Below are 19,250 nucleotides of genomic sequence, written 5' to 3'. Positions count from 1 at the left end.
TGTTAATGACCTGTTGTTTTCTTCTTGTATGATGTTCTTGATGTCATCTCACAACTCTTCTGGTGTTTAGTCATTAGGGTCTAAATCATCAATTCTGTTCTTGAGATGGTCTTTAGATTCAGGTGGGATACATACAAGGCCATATCTAGACTGTTGTGGACTTGTTTTCATTTTCTTCAGCTTCAGCCTGAACTTGCATATGAGCAATTGGTGGTCTTTTCCACAGTCTGCCCTGTCTTGTTTTGGCTGATGATATGGAGCTTTTCCACCATCTCTTCCACAGATATTGTTATTTTGGTTTCTGTGTATTCCATCTGGTGAGGTCCATATGTACAATAATTTCTTGCTTAAAAAAGATTGCAGATACCTTTTTAAAGCAATGAATGAGTCATCTGCCTTGCAAAATTCTATCATGTAATCTCTAGCATCATTTCTGTCACCAAGGCCTTATTTTCCAACTATTGATCTTTTCCCTTTGTTTCCAACCTTTGCATTTCAATCACTAGTAATTATCAATACATCTGAATTCCATGTTTGATCAATTTCACACTGAACTGGTAAAATTCCTCAATTTCATTGTTATTGACTTTAGTGGTTGGTGCATAAATTTGAATAATACCAGTACTAACTGGTATTACTTGTAGGTGTATGGATTTTATTTTCTCACAGACAGCATTTAACTATTTAACTTCAAGATAGACATTGAAAAGTTCTTTTTGATCATGAATGCGATGCCATTCCTCTTCAATTTGTCATTCCTAGCATAGTAAACTATATGATTGTGAGATTCAAAATGGATAATAACAGTCCATTTCAGCTCACTAATGTGTAGAATGGAGTCCTGGTGTGGCGCTGTGGGCTAATGCATCAGACTGAAAAGCCGTTTCAACTGTAAGGTTGGTGGTTCAAGCTCACCAGCTGCTCCTTGGAAACCCTATACAGGTTCGCTATAGGTCAGAATCAACTTGATAGCACTTAACAACAACAACCACAAATGTGTAGGATGGAGTCCTGGTGTGGCACTGTGGGTTAATGTGCAGGACTGCAAGGTCAGTTTGAACTACTAGATCTGTGGTTCAAGCTCACCAGCCACTCCTCAGAAACCCTTAGGGTTGCTCTGAGTCGATGGCTTAACAACAACAATGCCTAGGATATCAATGTTTATGCATTTTATTTCATCTTTTGACAACTTCCAAGTTTCCTAGATTCATACATGTTACAGTCCATGTTCCGATTGTTAATGGATGTTTGCAGTTGTTTCTCATTTTGAGTTGTGCCCCATCAGCAAATGACAGTACCACCGAAAGCTTTACTCCGTCCGTGTCATCATAGTCACCACTACTCTGAGGAAGCAGCTCTTTTCCAGTCCCATTTTGAGTGTCTTCCAACCTGAGTGGCTCATCTTCCAACACTATATTGTTTGCCATAATTTGTTTTTTACTAGTCTCTGAAACTTATTTATAGTTAAACATTTTTTTTATTATGAACTTCAAGAAGAAATTCAACCGCTACATACCTTTAATGTGATAATAAACTTAATATTCTCAGAGCTTCAGAATATTCTCTTATCCACTTATTGTTGTTGTTAATTGCCATCGAATTGGTTCCAAATCACTGTAACCCTGTATAGAGTTTCTGAGTAGCATCTGGTGGGCTTGAACCACCAAACTTTTGGTTTAAAGTATAATGTTTATCCTACAGTGACACACCAGGACTCTTTATCTGCTCTAGGTTTCCTTATTTGCTTGTTCAAAAGCCCAACATTAACTTTTCTGAACTTAGTATGTATACATAGCATATTACACAAAGGATGACAGTTATGCGCTCTGTGCTCCATTTTCCCTAAATTGACCACAACAGCAGCAGCTGCAACAATAACACCTCCATACAGACGTACATGGAGTCCTGGTGTGACACTACAGGACCAGCACTGGACTGCTAACTGCAAGGCAGTGGTTCAAACCCACCAGCTGCTCCTTGGAAACCCTATACTAGATAGGTATGAGTTAGAACCTACTCGACAGCATTTAATAACGAAAATACATAGACATACAATACATAGACACACAAGAAAAAGAGATATTCTCAGAATTTTATTGGAAAGTACTATTGCTTTGAAAATTCTTATTGACAGGATGACTACTTACCCCAATGAGCAAAGGCCTCTTGTTTTTTGTGACTCAGTGTATTTCTTACTATCTCTGAGCCATTCACTCTTATTCCTCATGCTATGGAATTTCATGAAAATTCCATAGCATAGGAGACTTTGAGCATGATATTTTGGGCATAACCAGAGGAGTAATAAATCACTGCATTTACTGGTGTGGCGCTGTGGGTTAATGTGCCAGACTGCAAAGCCATTTGAACTGCAAGGTCGGTGGTTCAAACTCACCAGCTGCTCCTCGGAAACCCTTATCCAGGGTCGCTATGGGTTGAAATCGACTCGACGGCATTCAACAACAATAACAAAGCTTCCCAAGCCATGTTTGTTCAATTTTTTCCCATACCTTTATAAATTTTATATGCAGTTTTTCTATTCAAAATGTGTCACCAATTCTAAAAGAATAGATTATTGGGATCTTTAGATAAGACTGAAGGTGAAGAAGTTTGTGGTGCTGTAGGATAAGCACTGAATTGTTAGCAGTTCAAACACACCAGTCACTCAGTGGGAGAAAGATAAGGCTGTCTGCTCTTGTAAAGATTTACAGTCTTAAGAACCCTATGTTATTGTTGTTATGTGCTGTGGAGTCGGTCCCGACTCATAGTGACCCTGAACAGGATTTCTGAGGCTACAGATCTTTACGGGACCAGAAAGCCTCATCATTCTCCCGCGGAACAGCTAGTAGTTTCGAACTGCCAACTTTGAGGTTAGCAGCCCGATTCGTAACCACTACGCTACCAGAGCTCCTTTAAGAACCCTATACAGGGTCGTTAAGAGTCTGAATCGACTTGGTGGCAGCGAATTTTTAAAGACTCCAGTGTTTTAAACAAGTGAGCCCTCTGTTTTCAGATGTCTCTGAAAAGACATCTCACCTCTCACCTAGGACCCCTGTCATTTTAATTAGGCTAATTACTTTCCCCTTAATCTTGTTGTGCATTTGCCCAGAAGTTTTTTAAGCTTGTATGCTTTGTTTCTTTAAATTCTTTGCATCAATTCCTCTTTCTCTGAGAAATAATTGATTGATTTGGTCCATGTGAATAAAAAATGAAATGTATTTAATATTCCATAAAGTAGTGGTAATTCAGACGCTGATTGCCTATGTATTGGTTTTCCCACATAATACTCTGTAAATGTTTAGAGGGTGGACTTTGTTTAGAGTTGAATTCATATCCAACCCCACTGCTGTCAAGTCATCTGACTCATAGCGACCTGACCTATAGAAGAGAACAGAACTACTTCAAAGGGTTCCCAAGACTGTAATCTGGAGTCCCGGTGTGGTGCTGTAAGATAAGCATTGTACTGTTCACCACTAGATCGGTGGTTCATATGCACCAGCCACTTCATGGAAACACTATACAGTGTCAGTATGCGTCAGAAGCAGCTCAACAGCACTTAACTATAACACCCACCATCTTGACATCAACAGACTGATGCATCTTGCTCCTGGCTGGTGGGTTCGAACCACCAACCTTTTGGCTAGCAGCCTCACCACTGTTCCCTGACCTCACACCTAGACTCTGCCAACCTTTAGTAGTGTGCCTTAAAAAGTTTACTTAACCTCTCTAAACCTGTCTGTCTTCTTTGTAAATTTGGGCATGACTAACTGTCCCTATCTTATAGATTGTATTCAAGAATGTTAGGCACTTGGCACAGAGATTGGTACATAACTATCTCTCAAAAGCAAATAGTGATTATGTTGTTTAAGTGTTTGGGAAAGATTTTTAAGCCTATGTTTTCTTGAGTCTGTTACAACTTTTCATAAAAGTAAAGGAAGAATAAAACATTCCTACATTCTCTATTTGTTTTCACATAGCTAGATTTTGGGTAAAATATATGGTTTATTGAGCAAATTTATAATTTAATGATCTAGTATTTTGTGGACACAGACTCAGAAATAAAATATAAAACAAAAGATAGTTTACATCAAAATTCCAGCACAAGCCTTTTAGTTACCATTGAATCTGCTTTTATTTGATTTTATACACCAGTGAAAATCCTGAATTTAATCTAAATAGTCTTTCATTTTTAAAAAGAAATTGCTCTCCCTTGTAGGAAGATGGGCAAATGGACACTTTTGTTACAATAAATGATTCCCTTTTTATTTAGACTAAGCAACGTGGGGATTCCTGGCGTGTGGGCTTTTCATATCGGCAGCACCTCCCTACTGGACAATGTCAGACCAGCAATAGTTGAAGGGGACCTTTCCAAATCCCGCTCCTTGGCATCTCTGGAACATTCCTTCAGCCATGATGCTGCTCTGGAAAGTGACTATACTGATGACAATCTGGATTATTATGATGAGAATGAAGAGGAAATTGAATATCCCCCAAGTGAACCAGAGGAGGCAGGGAATGGCCATGGCTCTATTGATGTTTCCTTCCACTCAAAAGTTGATTCAAGGACTTTAGGAGGTGATGTCTCTCCACCAGACTCTGCAGTGCTCCCACATCCAACACCTAGTGGTTGGCCATTCTATCCTGAAACAGAATCCACCACCCGGGATCCTCAAACCAAAGAGGGGACACCTGTGGGGAAGACAGATATTTTAGATATAAATGGCCAAGTTCAGCATTCTGAACAGACAGAGACCAGAAGCCCAGCTTCTTCACCAGAGATTGACACGGGTTCACTGAATCCCTCACAGGAAGCCTCACTACTCTATCCTGAAAATGAACATACGCAGCCTTACCCAGGTGGAGGGGCGGTGCCATCAGCAGTAGATGTTCCTCCAGCTCATCCTGGTGGAAAAGTTGTCCTTCAACATTACCCCATACCTGATTTTACTGCACCTCGGAGTGGTGGAAGGTCTGTGGTAGCAGTGGAAGACAACATCAGTTCCAACACCAAGGGTAAGTAGATTCAAACACCGATGCTGAGATTTCATTTTTAAGATGATGGTTTTAGGTAGAGTCAGGATTTTTCTTTCAAGTGAGTAAGTGAAAAGTTTAGTGAAAATGAATATTGGGACTCATCTTTAAACCTTCAAGAGCTATAGCAAAATTTTCTTTGCCAACCAAATCTTGGCAGGCATATTGAATTTTGAGTCTATTGACTATTAATAATGGGTTTTTTAATATGAGTCTCATGAAGTGAGTGGGGGAAGAAATGAGTTGCTTGTGCCAACTAAGCTCTCAAGTGTAATGAAGTTATTTCTATTTCAGTTTGAAAGTTCAGCAAAGGTAAACTTCACACCCATTACAGTGTTAGAGAGCTTCGCTGTTCTTGCTGTTAGGTGCCATTGAGTCGGTTCCAATTGATAGCGACTCTGTGTACAACAGAATGAACCACTGCGTGGCCTATGCCCTCCTCATAATCATTGCTGTGTTTGTTGCATCCACTGTTTCAATCCATCCATATTGAGCGCCTTCCTCTTTTTTGCTAAACTTTTACTTTACCAAGCATGATGTTCTTCTCCAGGGACTGGTCCCTCCTGGTAACATGTCCAAAGTAAGTTAAAGTTTTTCCATCCTTGCTTTTAAGAAGCATTCTGGCTGTATTTCTTCCAACACAGATTTGTTTATTCTTCTGTCAAAGGGCTTAGTGCTTTCATTTGAAGCAGTTAGTTGTACCTGCTCAGATAAACATGCCAGAATCTTACTCTGTGATTGATTGGGCAGTCCTTCAGTTTCCCATGGCAGTACAGATGCATTTTTTGGTGTGTAGGAGTGGAGAACCCACGGGGAAAGAAAACTAAAATCCTGTGTCTATTGTCGTTTCTGGTTCATGGCTGTGCAGCTGTGATAGTCCCCTCTCGGGAATCCTGTCCTCATTTCATGCCTCACTGGAGTTGAGAGGTGAGGAGTGAGATGTCTTAGAGAATGTCATTTGAAGCAGTGGTTAATTAATGCAGACATGAAGCTCATGTCGACTTCTTTCCCTCCTTGTGATTTGTTATGTCAGGGTTATAAATATGTGAATGGGAAATTGACCGTAGATGCAGTCAGTTTGTTCCAGTGACTGCTCATCTGATCCCTGATACAAGGAAAGGAATCAGAGGATGAAAGTGGTCTTCAGAACAACTTTTTAATTTTTTTAAACCGTTTCTGTTTCCGAATGCTTTTGTGGCAAAAAATCATATTGATTTAACAACGAGTCTCCTGGATTCTTCTGCTGTCATACTGATTTTCCTTGGAGAAGGTCTAATTTCAGGACATAAGAAAATCTTTTGCATCTAGTATAGTATTGTATAATGATTAAGAGGGAAAGCCTTGATGTCACATTTAAGTTTGAATTGTGGCTACTACACTAGTTGGGTGACCTGAGGCAACTTATGTAACCCCCAGACCTCGGATTTCTCATAATTCTGTTGGGAGGATTGAATGAGATAATGTATATGATGCTGTTAGAGTAATGTCTGTCCTAACCAAACCACTTACTGTCGAGTCGATTCTAAATCACGTGTGCCAGAAAGCTGATGCCATGTGTGTTCCATAGGGTTTTCAGTAGCTGAGCTTTGGAAAGCAGACTTCCAAGCCTTTCGTCCGAGGCAACTCTGGGTGGATTCAGACTTACAACCTTTTGGTTAACATCCAAGCGCCTTCATCATTTGCATCACCTAGCCTCGGAAACCCTGTACAGGGTCGCTATGAGTTGGAACCGATTCCACGGCACATGACACCACCACCACCAACAGGTTCTAGTTGGTTCTCAATAAATGGAGGCTGCTTTTACTCATTGTGTTGTTGTTGTTGTTGTTGTTAGGTTCTGTCAGCTGCTAGACAGTTTCATCTCATAGCAATCCTGTATTGGGTTTCCGAGGAGTGGCTGGTGAGTTTGAACCATCGACCTTGCGATTCAGACTGACCTTGTGGTCCAGTGTTTATCCTCCAGCACCACACCAGGATGCCTTACTCATTGTAGAAAGACTTAAAACCATAGGAATAGGAGGTGGGCTGGGGGAGGAGCGAAGAACATGCTTACTAGAGAGTTTGGTCTTGATCTGTGATTCAGTGGTCAATATTTTTGTAAAGTTGAAGATCTGATTTTTGAAAGATGTCAGAACCTTAATATCCCTCTAACAATCTACTGAATTTTCAGTATGACCTGTATATTTGAAAAACTTATAAAGCCAAGAATAAAAAATTTTCAGCAAAGGGATTTTGAGGTAATGATGCATTCCTGGTCTTTTCATTTGTGGATTTTGGTTTCCTGCCCTGAGAAGAGCTTGGGAATACTAAACAGCTGATTCATGGAGTCATTTATTAATGAGTTGAGAAGGGGCTTTATGTACTGCTCTGAGCTGTTAGAGGTTGAGGTCACTGGATTAATGGTAGAGGAGGCTTGAGGGATTAGCCATGGAGAAGAACGGAAGGTGGTGGCTGTAAACTTTGTGGAACATGAACTATGATAATTAACAGCTGCTAGCAGGAGTTTAGTATTGGAGCTCTGGTAGCATAGTGGTTACAAATCGGGCTGTGAAACCGTAAAATCAGCTGTTCTGCAGGAGAAAGATGAGGCTTTCTGCTCCCATAAAGATTTACAGCTTCGGAAACCCTGTACAGGGTCGCTATGGGTCGGAACTGACTCCATGGCACATAACCACCTCCAGCAGCAGGAGTTTAGTATTGAACTCTTGGAAACAACAAGATGCATATGAAAAGACTGGTTAATATACTGAAACATTTAGAAAAAAATTTAACCAGCAATCTGAGCATTGAGTAAAGAATAATTAGTGAGTATCATGTTAGAGAGTAGCAAGAGAAACAAAGAAGTAAGCCCTTAGTTTTACCTCAAGCTTAACAGAGAGTGCATAAAATATAGACTAACGCAGCTGGTAAGTAATTTGGGGGCAGGGAGGGCAGCTCAAACAAAACATTGGAGTTCCAGCCAGCACATCGGGTAAAAGCATACTCACTCAGGGAAAGTTGGTGGCACATGGCTATCAAAGACTCACACAGAACCTTGCCCACTAGCTGCCTGGCCATGAGGCATTCTGACTGACTTTTCCTATCGATGGAGCATTAAACAGTGTGGATTTTGGCATCAGATGGACTTGGGCTTGATTCCCATCTTAGCTGTGTGCTTTTAAGCAAGATATATACTCAGTTTGACCCTCCTTTTCCTCAACTGTAAAATGGAGATCATACAGACCTACGTTTTATAGTTGGTTTTTGAGCAGGATATATAGTCTGTTTGATCCTCCTTTTCCTCAACTGTAAAATGGAGATAATTCAGACCTCGTTAACTTGGAGTGAGAATGAAATTTAGATATCTGTAGTATGGAAAACACTATGCCCAATACATCTCTGGTTTCCTTGTTAGCTTCATAATAGTGACTTTTCTAAATCTAAAAATGAAAGTAAGATTTTAGTCAAAGGCTCAGAAAGTATCTCTGCTCCCTCTTTTTACTGTTAATTGTTGTTCCAACTCATAGCGATGCTGCATGGGGTTTCTTAGGAGCAGCTGGTGGGTTTGAATGCCAACCTTGCAGTTAGCTAGCTGGCTGGCTGTGTGCTGTCGAGTCGGTTCCGACTCATAGCAACCCTCTATAGGGTTTCTGAGGCTGGAAATCCTCACAGGAACAGAAAGCCTCATCTTTCTCCCATGAGCTGCCTGGTGGACTTGAACTGCTGACCTTGTGGTTACCAACCCAACTTACTATACTACGAGGGCTCTTTTGCAGTTAGTAGTCCTATGCTTATCCTACAGTATCACACCAGCACTCCTTAGTTTTAATTGTTGCTGTTGTTAAGTGTTTTCAAGTCAGTTCTGACCCATAGCGACCCTCTATAGGGTTTCCAAGGAAGGACTGCTGAGCTTGGACCACTAACCTTGCAATTCATACCAACTTTGCAGCCCAGCACATTAGCCCACAGTGCCCACCAGGACTCCTACTTTTAATTGTTGTTGTAGTTAGGTGCTGTTGAGTCAATTCCAACCCATAGCGACCCTGTATAGGGTTTCCAAGGAGTAGCTAGCTGGTGAGCTTAAACCACCAACCTTGCAGTTCAAACGACTTTGCAGTCTGACGCATTTAGCCTGCAGCGCTACTCCAGGGCTCCTACTCTTAATTAAGGGCTCTTTATTTAAAGATCCTTCTTTTGGTTCTGAAATTGATTTCTCAGTTTCACTTTAGTTCTAGCCTTGTATTATTTGCTTCCCTGCCCCAGTTTTCATAGACCACAGGCCAGCAATTATACAGATGTCCCTTGTCTGAGTGTGCCCCAGTTTTCATAGATCACAGGCCAGCGATTATACAGATGTCCCTTGTCTGAGTGTCTTCTCCACAGAACTCTGTTAGCTTGGTCAACAAGCCAAAAGTCATTTAAGTACCTACCATGTACCCTTTTCTGAACCTAGTGCCTAGGCATTAGTAGATGTTTTCACTAATGTTTACTGAGTGCTCACTGGTTCTCTAGAGTAAGCACTTGCCTTTTTATTCCCTTATCAAGTTTACTTCTCACAAGAGCCCTGTGTAAGATAAATGATATTATTATGGTTCCTATTTTAAAGAAAAAAAACTGAAGCCCAGAAATACTGAGTGACTTTTCTGAGTTTATGGAACTCATAAGAGATGGCCAAGGTTCAAAGTAAGTCCTGAAAGAATTAGAGAAAGATGTAAGGTAACATAGAAAAGGAACACTGTCTTTATGTGCATGTGTGTGTGTGTGTGTGTGTGTGTGTATGTGTTGTTACCACCAGATGAGTCATTGTGAAAAAAGGGAGGGGCTTGGAGTTAAGGGAGGGGAAGTAGGGAAATATCTTTCTGGAAGGAAGTGACACATGGAGAGAAAGAAAGAGACACACACACACAGAGAAGAAAGGCCGTCTTAGTTGCCAGAGTGAACTTCCACTGATTTGGACCAGGGACGGCCTCTATTTTGAGTAGAAAGAAACAAAGTTGACTTACCAGGGACATTAGATGCTTGTAAGCCTGCTGAGGTGATGCTATGGGAAATTCAGTTTAACCTCAGTCTACATGATAACTTAGAAATGGGGAGGGACACCAGGCATTCGGTACTCATATCACATTCCATTTTGCAGTTGTCATATTCTATTTGGTTGGCAGTCTTTCTGAGAAAGCCTAGGGTAAGAACAGGGATTTCCTGTGGCCCCCAGTCCGACTCATCTTTTGTCCTCCGGAAGGGCCACAGAAGTCTGTTGCTCACAGCTTATCTAACCTGGGATGAATTTGAGCAGGCTCTTCTGCCCAATGCAGTCTTCAATGTGTGAAAGCACCAATCCGGGGCCCAACTCCAGGTTGCTGAGGGAAGGTGTGTGGGAAGGAGGGCTCCCCATGCCTGTGAAGACACCTACATGGGGAGAAAGCTGTTTGTTGGTAAGTAGATGAGCACCTTTGTAAATGGAGAGAGTCTGTTAGCGTTGTGACAGCAGATGTAAACCACCACCACAGGTCCTTAATAATGTGTGCCCAATCAGCATCACTGTGTACCACATGCATATCAAAAATAAACAAATGTGAAAAGTACGCTACTGTTTTCAATTTTTAACTCGGTGGTGGTTTCTGGTTTTTCTTGCTAGTCTTTTATTTTTCCCTTTTCTGGGAAGTGGCAAGACTTAGAAAAATCTGTCCTGTAGTGAAAATGTTAGTTCTTTCCTTTTTTTTTCTTTTATTGTATAGATACATATAACACAACAGTTGCTATTTCAGTAGTGTCACATTTATGAAGAGGCTTCATAAAGTTCGTGGATAAATGGAATTAAAAGATAATAGAATTTCTCCATGAACTTTTTGGAGTTTTCTCTTATAGTCTGTTGTTCATCCTGTTGTTCTTGGGTCTTTTTCTTGATATCACAGTAAAAATTGTTTTCAAAATCATTCCAGCTATCATGAGAACATGTGGAGAAAATGATCCCCCTGGCCCATGCACAGAGTCCTCTGACCCCTTTGTGTTCTCATAGTGTTCTCATAGTCCATCTACACCAGGGAGCCTGCCCACTTCTCACTTGGGTCCGGTAGAGCCCTCAGTGAAGGACGGCAGGAAGGTCAAGGGCTGAAGACAGTGCTTAAGTGTTTCTGGAAAAAATGAAGATTGAAGGGTGGGTCAGAGCAAGTATAGAGACGTTTTCCACTTTTGTCAAAACTCTCGACTAGAATAAGCCTTAAGAACTTTGACAATGCCTTTGCTTTTTTATATATGCCTACCTACCTTTCCTTTTTCTTAAGGATATGAGAATTTTTTAAATTAAGAAGATAAAAAAGAAATGAGGTTTTTAAAATCCCTGTGTTAAGATTCCTTTAGTAGTCATCAAACCTTAATTGAGTAATCTTTTAAGAAGTCCAGTAGCCAGTCTCTGCTTACTGCTCTAGCCGATAGATAGCAGCTATCTTGTCTTTTTATCACTTTGATGTCCCATGACAGGAGTTCCCTGGCAGAGCTTGGGCCCCTAGAGACGCTAGCAGACAACCTGCCCCCATGTGGCTAAGGACAAGGAGAGGAGGCTATGGGATAGAAGCTGTGCTGCTCAAAGTTTAGGCTGAAGGGATGACCCAAGATTGCTTAGGTACACACACAGACACCTGCAACAAACAAATGAGAAACCAAGTGAAGTACATACAGATGACAAAAAAATGGAAGCATAAAAAAAGTTAGATCAAATACCAAAGGCAAGGAGAAACAAAATGACAATACCCAAAGCTAAGAGACTATGGACAGCTGGCCTGGAACAGCATAGCCATCTTGACAAAGCAAGTAGTGTTCCTGGGTGAGAAGCACCCAAAGGCAACTTTACAGATTGCCCAATAAGAGATGCTGGCAGACAAACCTGGAGTGAAGCAAGGTAGCAGAACACGAACTGGATCTAAGGAGGGAATGTGCTGGAAGGCGAGTGAAGAGCCCAAGAACCCCGATAACCACTGGGCAGAGAGGGAACCAGAAAATAGCGGAAGAACTACTTTGTAGTGGTGGTCACTGGTCACTTGGTTGGGTGGTGCTAGCAAAGTGGGGGGATCCTTGGAGATGAGGTTAGAATTTCCCGACTCACCTGGACTCCAAACAGCTTGGTCAGGGTTATTACCTGATCACCAGCTGGCAGGGAGTATCCCCAAACCAGAGAATGTGTAGCCTCACATCTCCCCTCCCCCGCCCTCCTGGTGGCCGCTGATGGTGAGCCCCCTGGTGATCTTCCATGTGTGCACTCCCACACCCAAGTAATTCTGCAGGCTGCCTGTACTGAAATAAATTAATACCTTCATGCCCCTGAGACAGTAGGCAATTGCAAACTGTCTGAAGAAATAAGATAAGATAGTTCAAACAAGTAAACAAGATTAAGGGGATCGTTTTCTATCCCAAGGAAGAAATGGTAATTGAACTACCTGACCAGGAATTCCAAAGACTTTTATATAGGATCTTCAAAGAGATCAAAGAAAACACCAACAAAACCCTAGATGATTTCAGGAAAACAATTTGAGGACAAAATGACAAAATGAACAGGCAACTAAAAACCATACAAAAACAACCATTAGAAATCCAGAAAATTAATGATGAAATATGAAAAATGATAACATAGAAGTAAAATAGAATCAATGGAAGGAAAAAGATCAACAAAATAAAAAACAATGCAATTGATCTTGATTTGTTTGAGAAACCATCAGAAAAGAGAATGAAGAATTAAGTATAACTGGAATTCCAAAACAGGAGGAGGGTAAAAAAAACCACAAAGAATTATAAAAGATTTATTGGGAGAAAACTTTCCTAATATCGTGAAAGATAAGAAGGTTTCCATCTAAGAATCTCTATGAACCCCATACAGGATTGACCAAAACAAACTCACCAAGAGTTAAAAACATTATCAAACCCTCTAAAACCAAAATCAAAGAATTTTGAGAGCAGCTTGCAAAAAAATGAGGTATCACTTACAAAAGGGCACCAAAAAAAACTATACTTTGATTTTTCAACAGAAATCATATAAGCAAGAAGCCAATGGGATAGCACATCACTTTCAATGATAGAACAACTGGCAAGAAACTTAAAATACAGAAGCTCTAAATATCACTGTCAACCAACTTGACCTCACTGAAAAAAGCAAAACAAAACCCAATCTTAGTGCCACTTAGTTGATTCTGACTTATTGTAACCCTGTATAAGGTTTCCAAGTCTGTAAATCTATATGGAAGCAGACAGCTTCATCTTTTCCTGAAGAGTGGCTAGTGGGATTGAACTGTCCATCTAACCAACCCACAGCACTACTATGACTCTTTAACCTGTCTTCATAGATATACACAAAACACATCACCCAGCAGGAGCACAATATGCATTCTTCTCCTAGCACATGGGTCACTCTCCTGACTAGATCATCTGTAGACTACAAAACAAGCCTAAAGAAACTAAAAGAGCCTTACAGTAATATGAGGCATCTTCTCCAATCATAATGCTATAAAACTAGGAATCAATTACAGAAAGAACAAGAAAAAAATACATGAGAACTGAATTTTACTGTAAAACTATTGGGTAATAGAAGAAATAAAAAAGAATTTATAGCCATAAGTGTACAGATCAAAAAAGAAGGGGCAACCAAAATCAATAGCTTTAACCCTACAACTTTAAGACTTAGAAAAAAATAGCAAAAGATGTCCATAGTCATCAGAAGAAAGGGGAGTAATAAAGATCAGAGCAGAAACAAATGAAATAGGCAACAGAAAAACAAGGGAAAAAAATCAACAAGAAGATTAACAAAATGGACAAACCACTAGCCAAATTGACAAAGTAAAAACATGAGAAGATGCAAATGACCAAAATAAGAAATGAAATGAATGACATTACAAAAGAACCAACTGAGACAAAAAAGGTCATAACAGAATATTAAGAAACAGGCAAATTTCTAGAAACACACTACCTACCTGAACTACACAATTAGAGGTAGAAAATTTGAAGAGACTCATAACAAAAGAAGATATTGAAGAGGTTACTATAAACAAACAAACAAATCACAACACCAACCAAAATAGCCTTGGCCCAGATAGCTTCTCTAGAGATTTCTACAAAATGATCAGAAAAATACTGACACCAATGCTACTTAAACTATTCCAGAATAAACATAACAAGGAAGGCAGTACTCTGCAATGCAGTCTATGAAGCTAGCAGACTGCATTGTATCAAACCCCCAAACTAAGAAAGTACATTACAGACTAGTATCCTTCATGAATATAGACACAAACATTCTCAAGAAATTGTAGCCGAACATAACTTAATCCATAAAGACGATGTTCTAAATCCTAGTTTGTTGAGTACTAGATGGAGTCTTAAAAATGTGCAAGCAGCCTTCTAAGATACAAGTATTTGGTCTCTTCCCATCCAGAGTAAAGAGGAATGAAGAAAATCAAAGACTCAAGGAAATGAGTAGTTCAAAGAACTAATGGACCATGTGAACTACAATCTTCTTTAGCATGAGACCAGAAGAACTAGATGGTGCCTAGCTACTATTAACAACTGCTCTGATTAGAATCACAATTGTAGGTCTTGGACAGAGTGGGGGAGAGGGGGAGAATGTGTAACAAAAAATTTAAATAATAATAATAAAAAGATCAGACTTCCACAACTATAAAGAGTAATGATCACTCTGTGAAACATCTTAGAACCAAGATGAATCTGGCAGGTGCTATGTTGAGTGAAATAAGCCAGTCATAAAAAGACACTTATTAGGTGGTCCCACTAAATCCTAGTGTGGCATTGTGGGATAATGCACTAGACCTCAATGTTGTTTGACTGTAAGGTTGCTGGTTCAAACTCATCATCCATTCCTCAGATCCTCGGAAACCCTATATAGAGTCCCAAGTTGGAACGGCCTCAACGAAACTTAACAACAACAAATATGGTCCCATTATTACCACAAGTCAAATACATATATATGGAAAGCAAAGTTCTTTGGTTGGTTACCAGGGATAGAAGGAAGAGGAAATCACTTTCTAAACAGTAGATACTTGTTACTTTTGGTGATGGAAAAACATGACTAAATATGGATGAAGTCAGCCCATCTTGACTAAGGTAAATAAAGACACTAAGACGTACACAAGACAAAAGGACAGTTTTGGTCAATGCTATAACATATGCAATTTTGCAACAATAGTAAAAACAACCAAAATATACATGTTTACTTATGTATATATATATGGATGCATGTAAAGCGTACTGAAGGGCATATGCATCTATGACAATCCACATGGGGTATAGTTGAGGAGGCTTCCTAGACATATCCAAGCAACTTGCAGAATTGGTTTACAGAGTTAAAGGTTTAGGACCTAGTCAGTTGATATAGCATACTTTGCAAAAATCATGTTCTACATCCTAATTTGGTTAAGTAGTGTCTGGGGTCTTAAAAGCTTATAAGCAACCATCTAAGAGACAACTATTGGTCTCTAATCTGGAGCAGAAGAAAATGAAAGAAATCAAAGGTTCAAAGAAGAAATCAGCCCACACAAACCACAGTCTTCTTTAACCTAAGACCAGAAGAATTAAATGATGCCTGGATACCGCTATTGACCATTCCCACCAAGGACATAATAGAAGGTTCTGGATAGATGGAAAGAATATAGAGCTCAAAATAGAAATTCCTTACAAAGGCCATGTATACTGGACCTATAGAGACTAGAACCTTTGAAACTATTCACCCTAAGAACCACTGAATGTGGAATTGAAGCTATATCTGAAGGTCATATTTTACCAAATAAAGATTGATTTATAAAATAAACCAGAGTTCTCATGAGTACTGTGCTCCCTTAAACAATGAACTTGTTGTTGCTATTGTTGTTAGGTGCCACTGAGTTGGTTGTGGCTCATAGCAACCCTTTGTACAACAGACTAAAACACTGCCCCATCTTGCAACATCCTCGCAATTGTTATGTTAGAACTGTGTGAGAACAAATGGTCAACATTTACTCCATCCAAAGATAGGTGAGAAATCAAGGAGGAGAACGCCTGGGAGCTCACTGGAAAGAAAATACATAGAATGGAAATAATGAGAATGCTGATGTTGTTGTTTTTGTTGTTAGGTGCCATGGAGTCGGTTCCAACTCATAGCAACCCTATACCGGGTTTCTGAGGCTGTAAATCTTTACGGGAGCAGAAAGCCTCATCTTTCTCCTGCGGAACAGCTGGTAGTTTCGAACTGCTGACCCTGATGTTCGCAGCCCGATTCTTAACCACTACGCTACAAGAGTAGTAAAAATGTAACCATAGGCATGGAACAATTTGTGTAACAGTTGTTAAAAGAGTCCTGGTGTGGTTCTTTGGGCTAATGAGCTGGAATGCAAAGTCGGTTTGAACCACAAGGTAGCTGGTTTCAAGCTCACCAGCTGCTCCTTGGAAACCTTATACAGGGTCACTGTGGGTTGGAACTGACTCGATGGCACTTAACAACAGCAACAATTTACAGTGTAAACTTTCACCTAAAATACAATAAAATATTATTTAAAGGAAAAGTGTAGGCTTGAACCTATCTGCATCTCACCCACCTGGGACCCTTGTTAAAAATACTAATTTCCATGCCTCTAGGAGTCCTGGTGTGCCGCAGTAGGATAAGTAAATACTGGACTGCAAGGTCAATTTGAATTGCAAGGTTGGCGGTTCACACTCACCAGATGCACCTTGGAAACGCTATACAGGGTCACTCTGAGTTGAAACCAACTCAATAGCACTTAACAACAACATGGCACTTAACAATAGCAACAACATTCAACCTTCTAGAAGCCTTGGTAGCATAGTGGATTACAAACTGGGCTGCTAATCCCGCAAGGTCAAATCTACCAGTCTTTCCTCAGGAGAAAGAGGAGGCTTTCTGCTCCAGTAAAAATTTACAGCCTTGGAAACCCTATACAGGGTCACTATGAGTTGGAACTGTCTCCACGGCACACCACTACCACCAAAATTCAACCTTCTGAACTAGAATCGACATTTTAAACCTGGTTACTTGGTGATTCTGATGCCATAATCAACTTGAGACTGTGGAAAGAGCATGAAGTTTAGAGTCAGAAAATCATGTTGTCTCCACGGGCCTCAGTTTCCTCATTTCTAAAATGGATATGCTACCGCTCTCCCAGAACGGAAAAAAGTATGAAAATACATTTGAGAAGAGATATAAAGGAGCATTCTAGCAAGCAGTGAAGAGGGGAAAAAAGCCCCTTTGTCTTTGCATTTGCTCATTACATTTCTCATCCAGCTGTGTCCCAGGCATTGACTCCAAGTCTCCAAGAATGTTAGCATCCTTGGCTCTAGCTGCAAATCCCACAGACATTGGAGAGTCACACTGGGACAGGATTCTGAATTTTCTTGCCCTGGAAAGATAGTTGCGTGTGGGATCACATTTCTAGCCCCCTTTCTCTCTCTTTACCCAGAAAGGTACTTCACTTCTGGGTTACATCAATAAACAAGCTAAACATAGGCTTACTTCTACATACTTACTAATCTGTAGTGACTATTTACCTTATGGACAGTCTTTGATGTGGTTTTAAAAAAAAACACATGTGAAACTGTTCATCACAGGCACAACTAAGCCTGTGTCTACCTTGCTTATTGGGTACTCCATCTCTGTCAGAGATTGTATACTTGAAGAGGATTTGATACTGTAAGAAGGTGCTGTGGGTTTTGGAGAGAGACAGATGCCTGTCGTATCTGAAAACAGAATCTTTGATGTGATGAAAAAAAAAGTAAAGTTGTTCACTGTTGTTGTTAGATGCCATTGAGACCGTACCGATTCATGATGACCTGACACACAACAGAACAAAACACTACCTGGTCCTGTGCTAATATCACAATCTTTACTACACTTGAGCCTATTGCTTCTGCCATTGTGTCACTACATCTCGCTGAGGGTCTTCCCTGTTTTTGCTGACCTTCCACTTCACCAAGCTTGATGTCCTTCTCCAGGGACTGGTCCCTCCTAATAAAATGTCTGAAGTTTAACAGACGAAGTCTATCCATCCTGGCTTCTAAGCAGCATTCTGGCTGCACTTTTTCCAACAGAGATTTGTTTATTCTTTTTACTTTTAATATTTGTCCTCCAACAACCATAACTCAAAAGCATGAATTCTTCTATGGTCTTCCGTACTCACTGTTCAACTTTCACATGGTTATTGAAAATACCATGGCTTGGGTCAGGCACACTTTAGTCCTCAAACTAACATCTTTGTTCTTCAGGACTTTAAAGCGGTTTTGTGCAGCAGATTTGCCTAATGCAATATGTTGTTTGATTTTTTGACTGCTGTTTCCATGAGTGTTGATGATTGATCTGAGCAAAATGAAGTTTGTAACAACTTCAATATTTTCTCCATTTATTGTGATTTTTTTTATTGGTCTAGTGGTGAAGACAAAATGATCTTCATGTTGCATTTAATGTGGATCTAGACCTAAGTAGGTCAGCAGTTCGAAACTACCAGCTGTTCTGTGGGAGAAAGATGAGGCTTTCTGCTTCTGTAAAGATTTACAGCCTCAGAGACCCTGTACAGGGTTGCTGTGAATCGGAACCAACTCCACGGCACATAACAACAACAGACCTAAGTAGAACATCAATGCTGAGCTGCACTTCTCAAAATGACCAGGATTATTCATTCCCTGAAGTCCTGCCAAACCTAGAGCGTTGATCATGTTCAATTTGCCACCTTAACAAGTAATCCCCACGTCAGAAATGAGAGGCTTGTGAACATCCTAAGTGCCAAAATCAATAAGAATCACCTGGGAAGTTGCTAAAATGCAGATTCCTGGGATCCATCCATAAAGATCTGGACTTGGTAGTTCTGGGCCTGAGAATTTGCATTTTTAACCTAGATGATTCTGATGTAATGGTCCCTGGGGAAGAAATGCAGTTTTTTCTCTGAAGGTTGAATGGTGTCATGCTGGGGATCTAAGTCACCACCAAAGCCGGGGTGGAATTTCCTTGATGACTTGCAGCTATTGTCAGAATGTGTAATCTCTCCCAGGACTGCTCCTCCACACTCTTCCCTATCTCAGTAAATGGCAGCTCCACCCTTCCAGTTTTCCGCACCAACAAACATGAATGTCATTTGCGATGCCTCTCTCTCTTATGCCCCACATCTAATCATCAGCAAACCCTGTTAGCTCCACCTTCAAAATTTTACGGATTTGGTTCCTTCTCGTCCTCTCTACCATCACTTGTTACTACTACCGAGACACCTGAT

The 19,250-nt window shown here is 40.4% G+C and overlaps 1 protein-coding gene across 1 annotated transcript in view; it reads left to right on the top strand.

The window, feature by feature from the left end:
* The window catches only part of NID2 (nidogen 2 (osteonidogen)), a 118,277-nt gene that overhangs the window by 33,903 nt on the left and 65,124 nt on the right, over positions 1-19,250 (top strand). The window contains exons 4-5 of the mRNA XM_006872369.1: positions 4,268-4,572; positions 4,648-5,010. Of these exons, the coding sequence (XP_006872431.1) occupies positions 4,268-4,572; positions 4,648-5,010 (668 nt within the window). The remainder of the gene's footprint in view (positions 1-4,267; positions 4,573-4,647; positions 5,011-19,250) is intronic.

This window comes from Chrysochloris asiatica, unplaced genomic scaffold, assembly GCF_000296735.1.
Source record: "Chrysochloris asiatica unplaced genomic scaffold, ChrAsi1.0 scaffold00194, whole genome shotgun sequence".
NCBI lineage: Eukaryota > Metazoa > Chordata > Mammalia > Afrosoricida > Chrysochloridae > Chrysochloris > Chrysochloris asiatica.
This window is presented reverse-complemented; position numbering and strand designations above follow the sequence as displayed.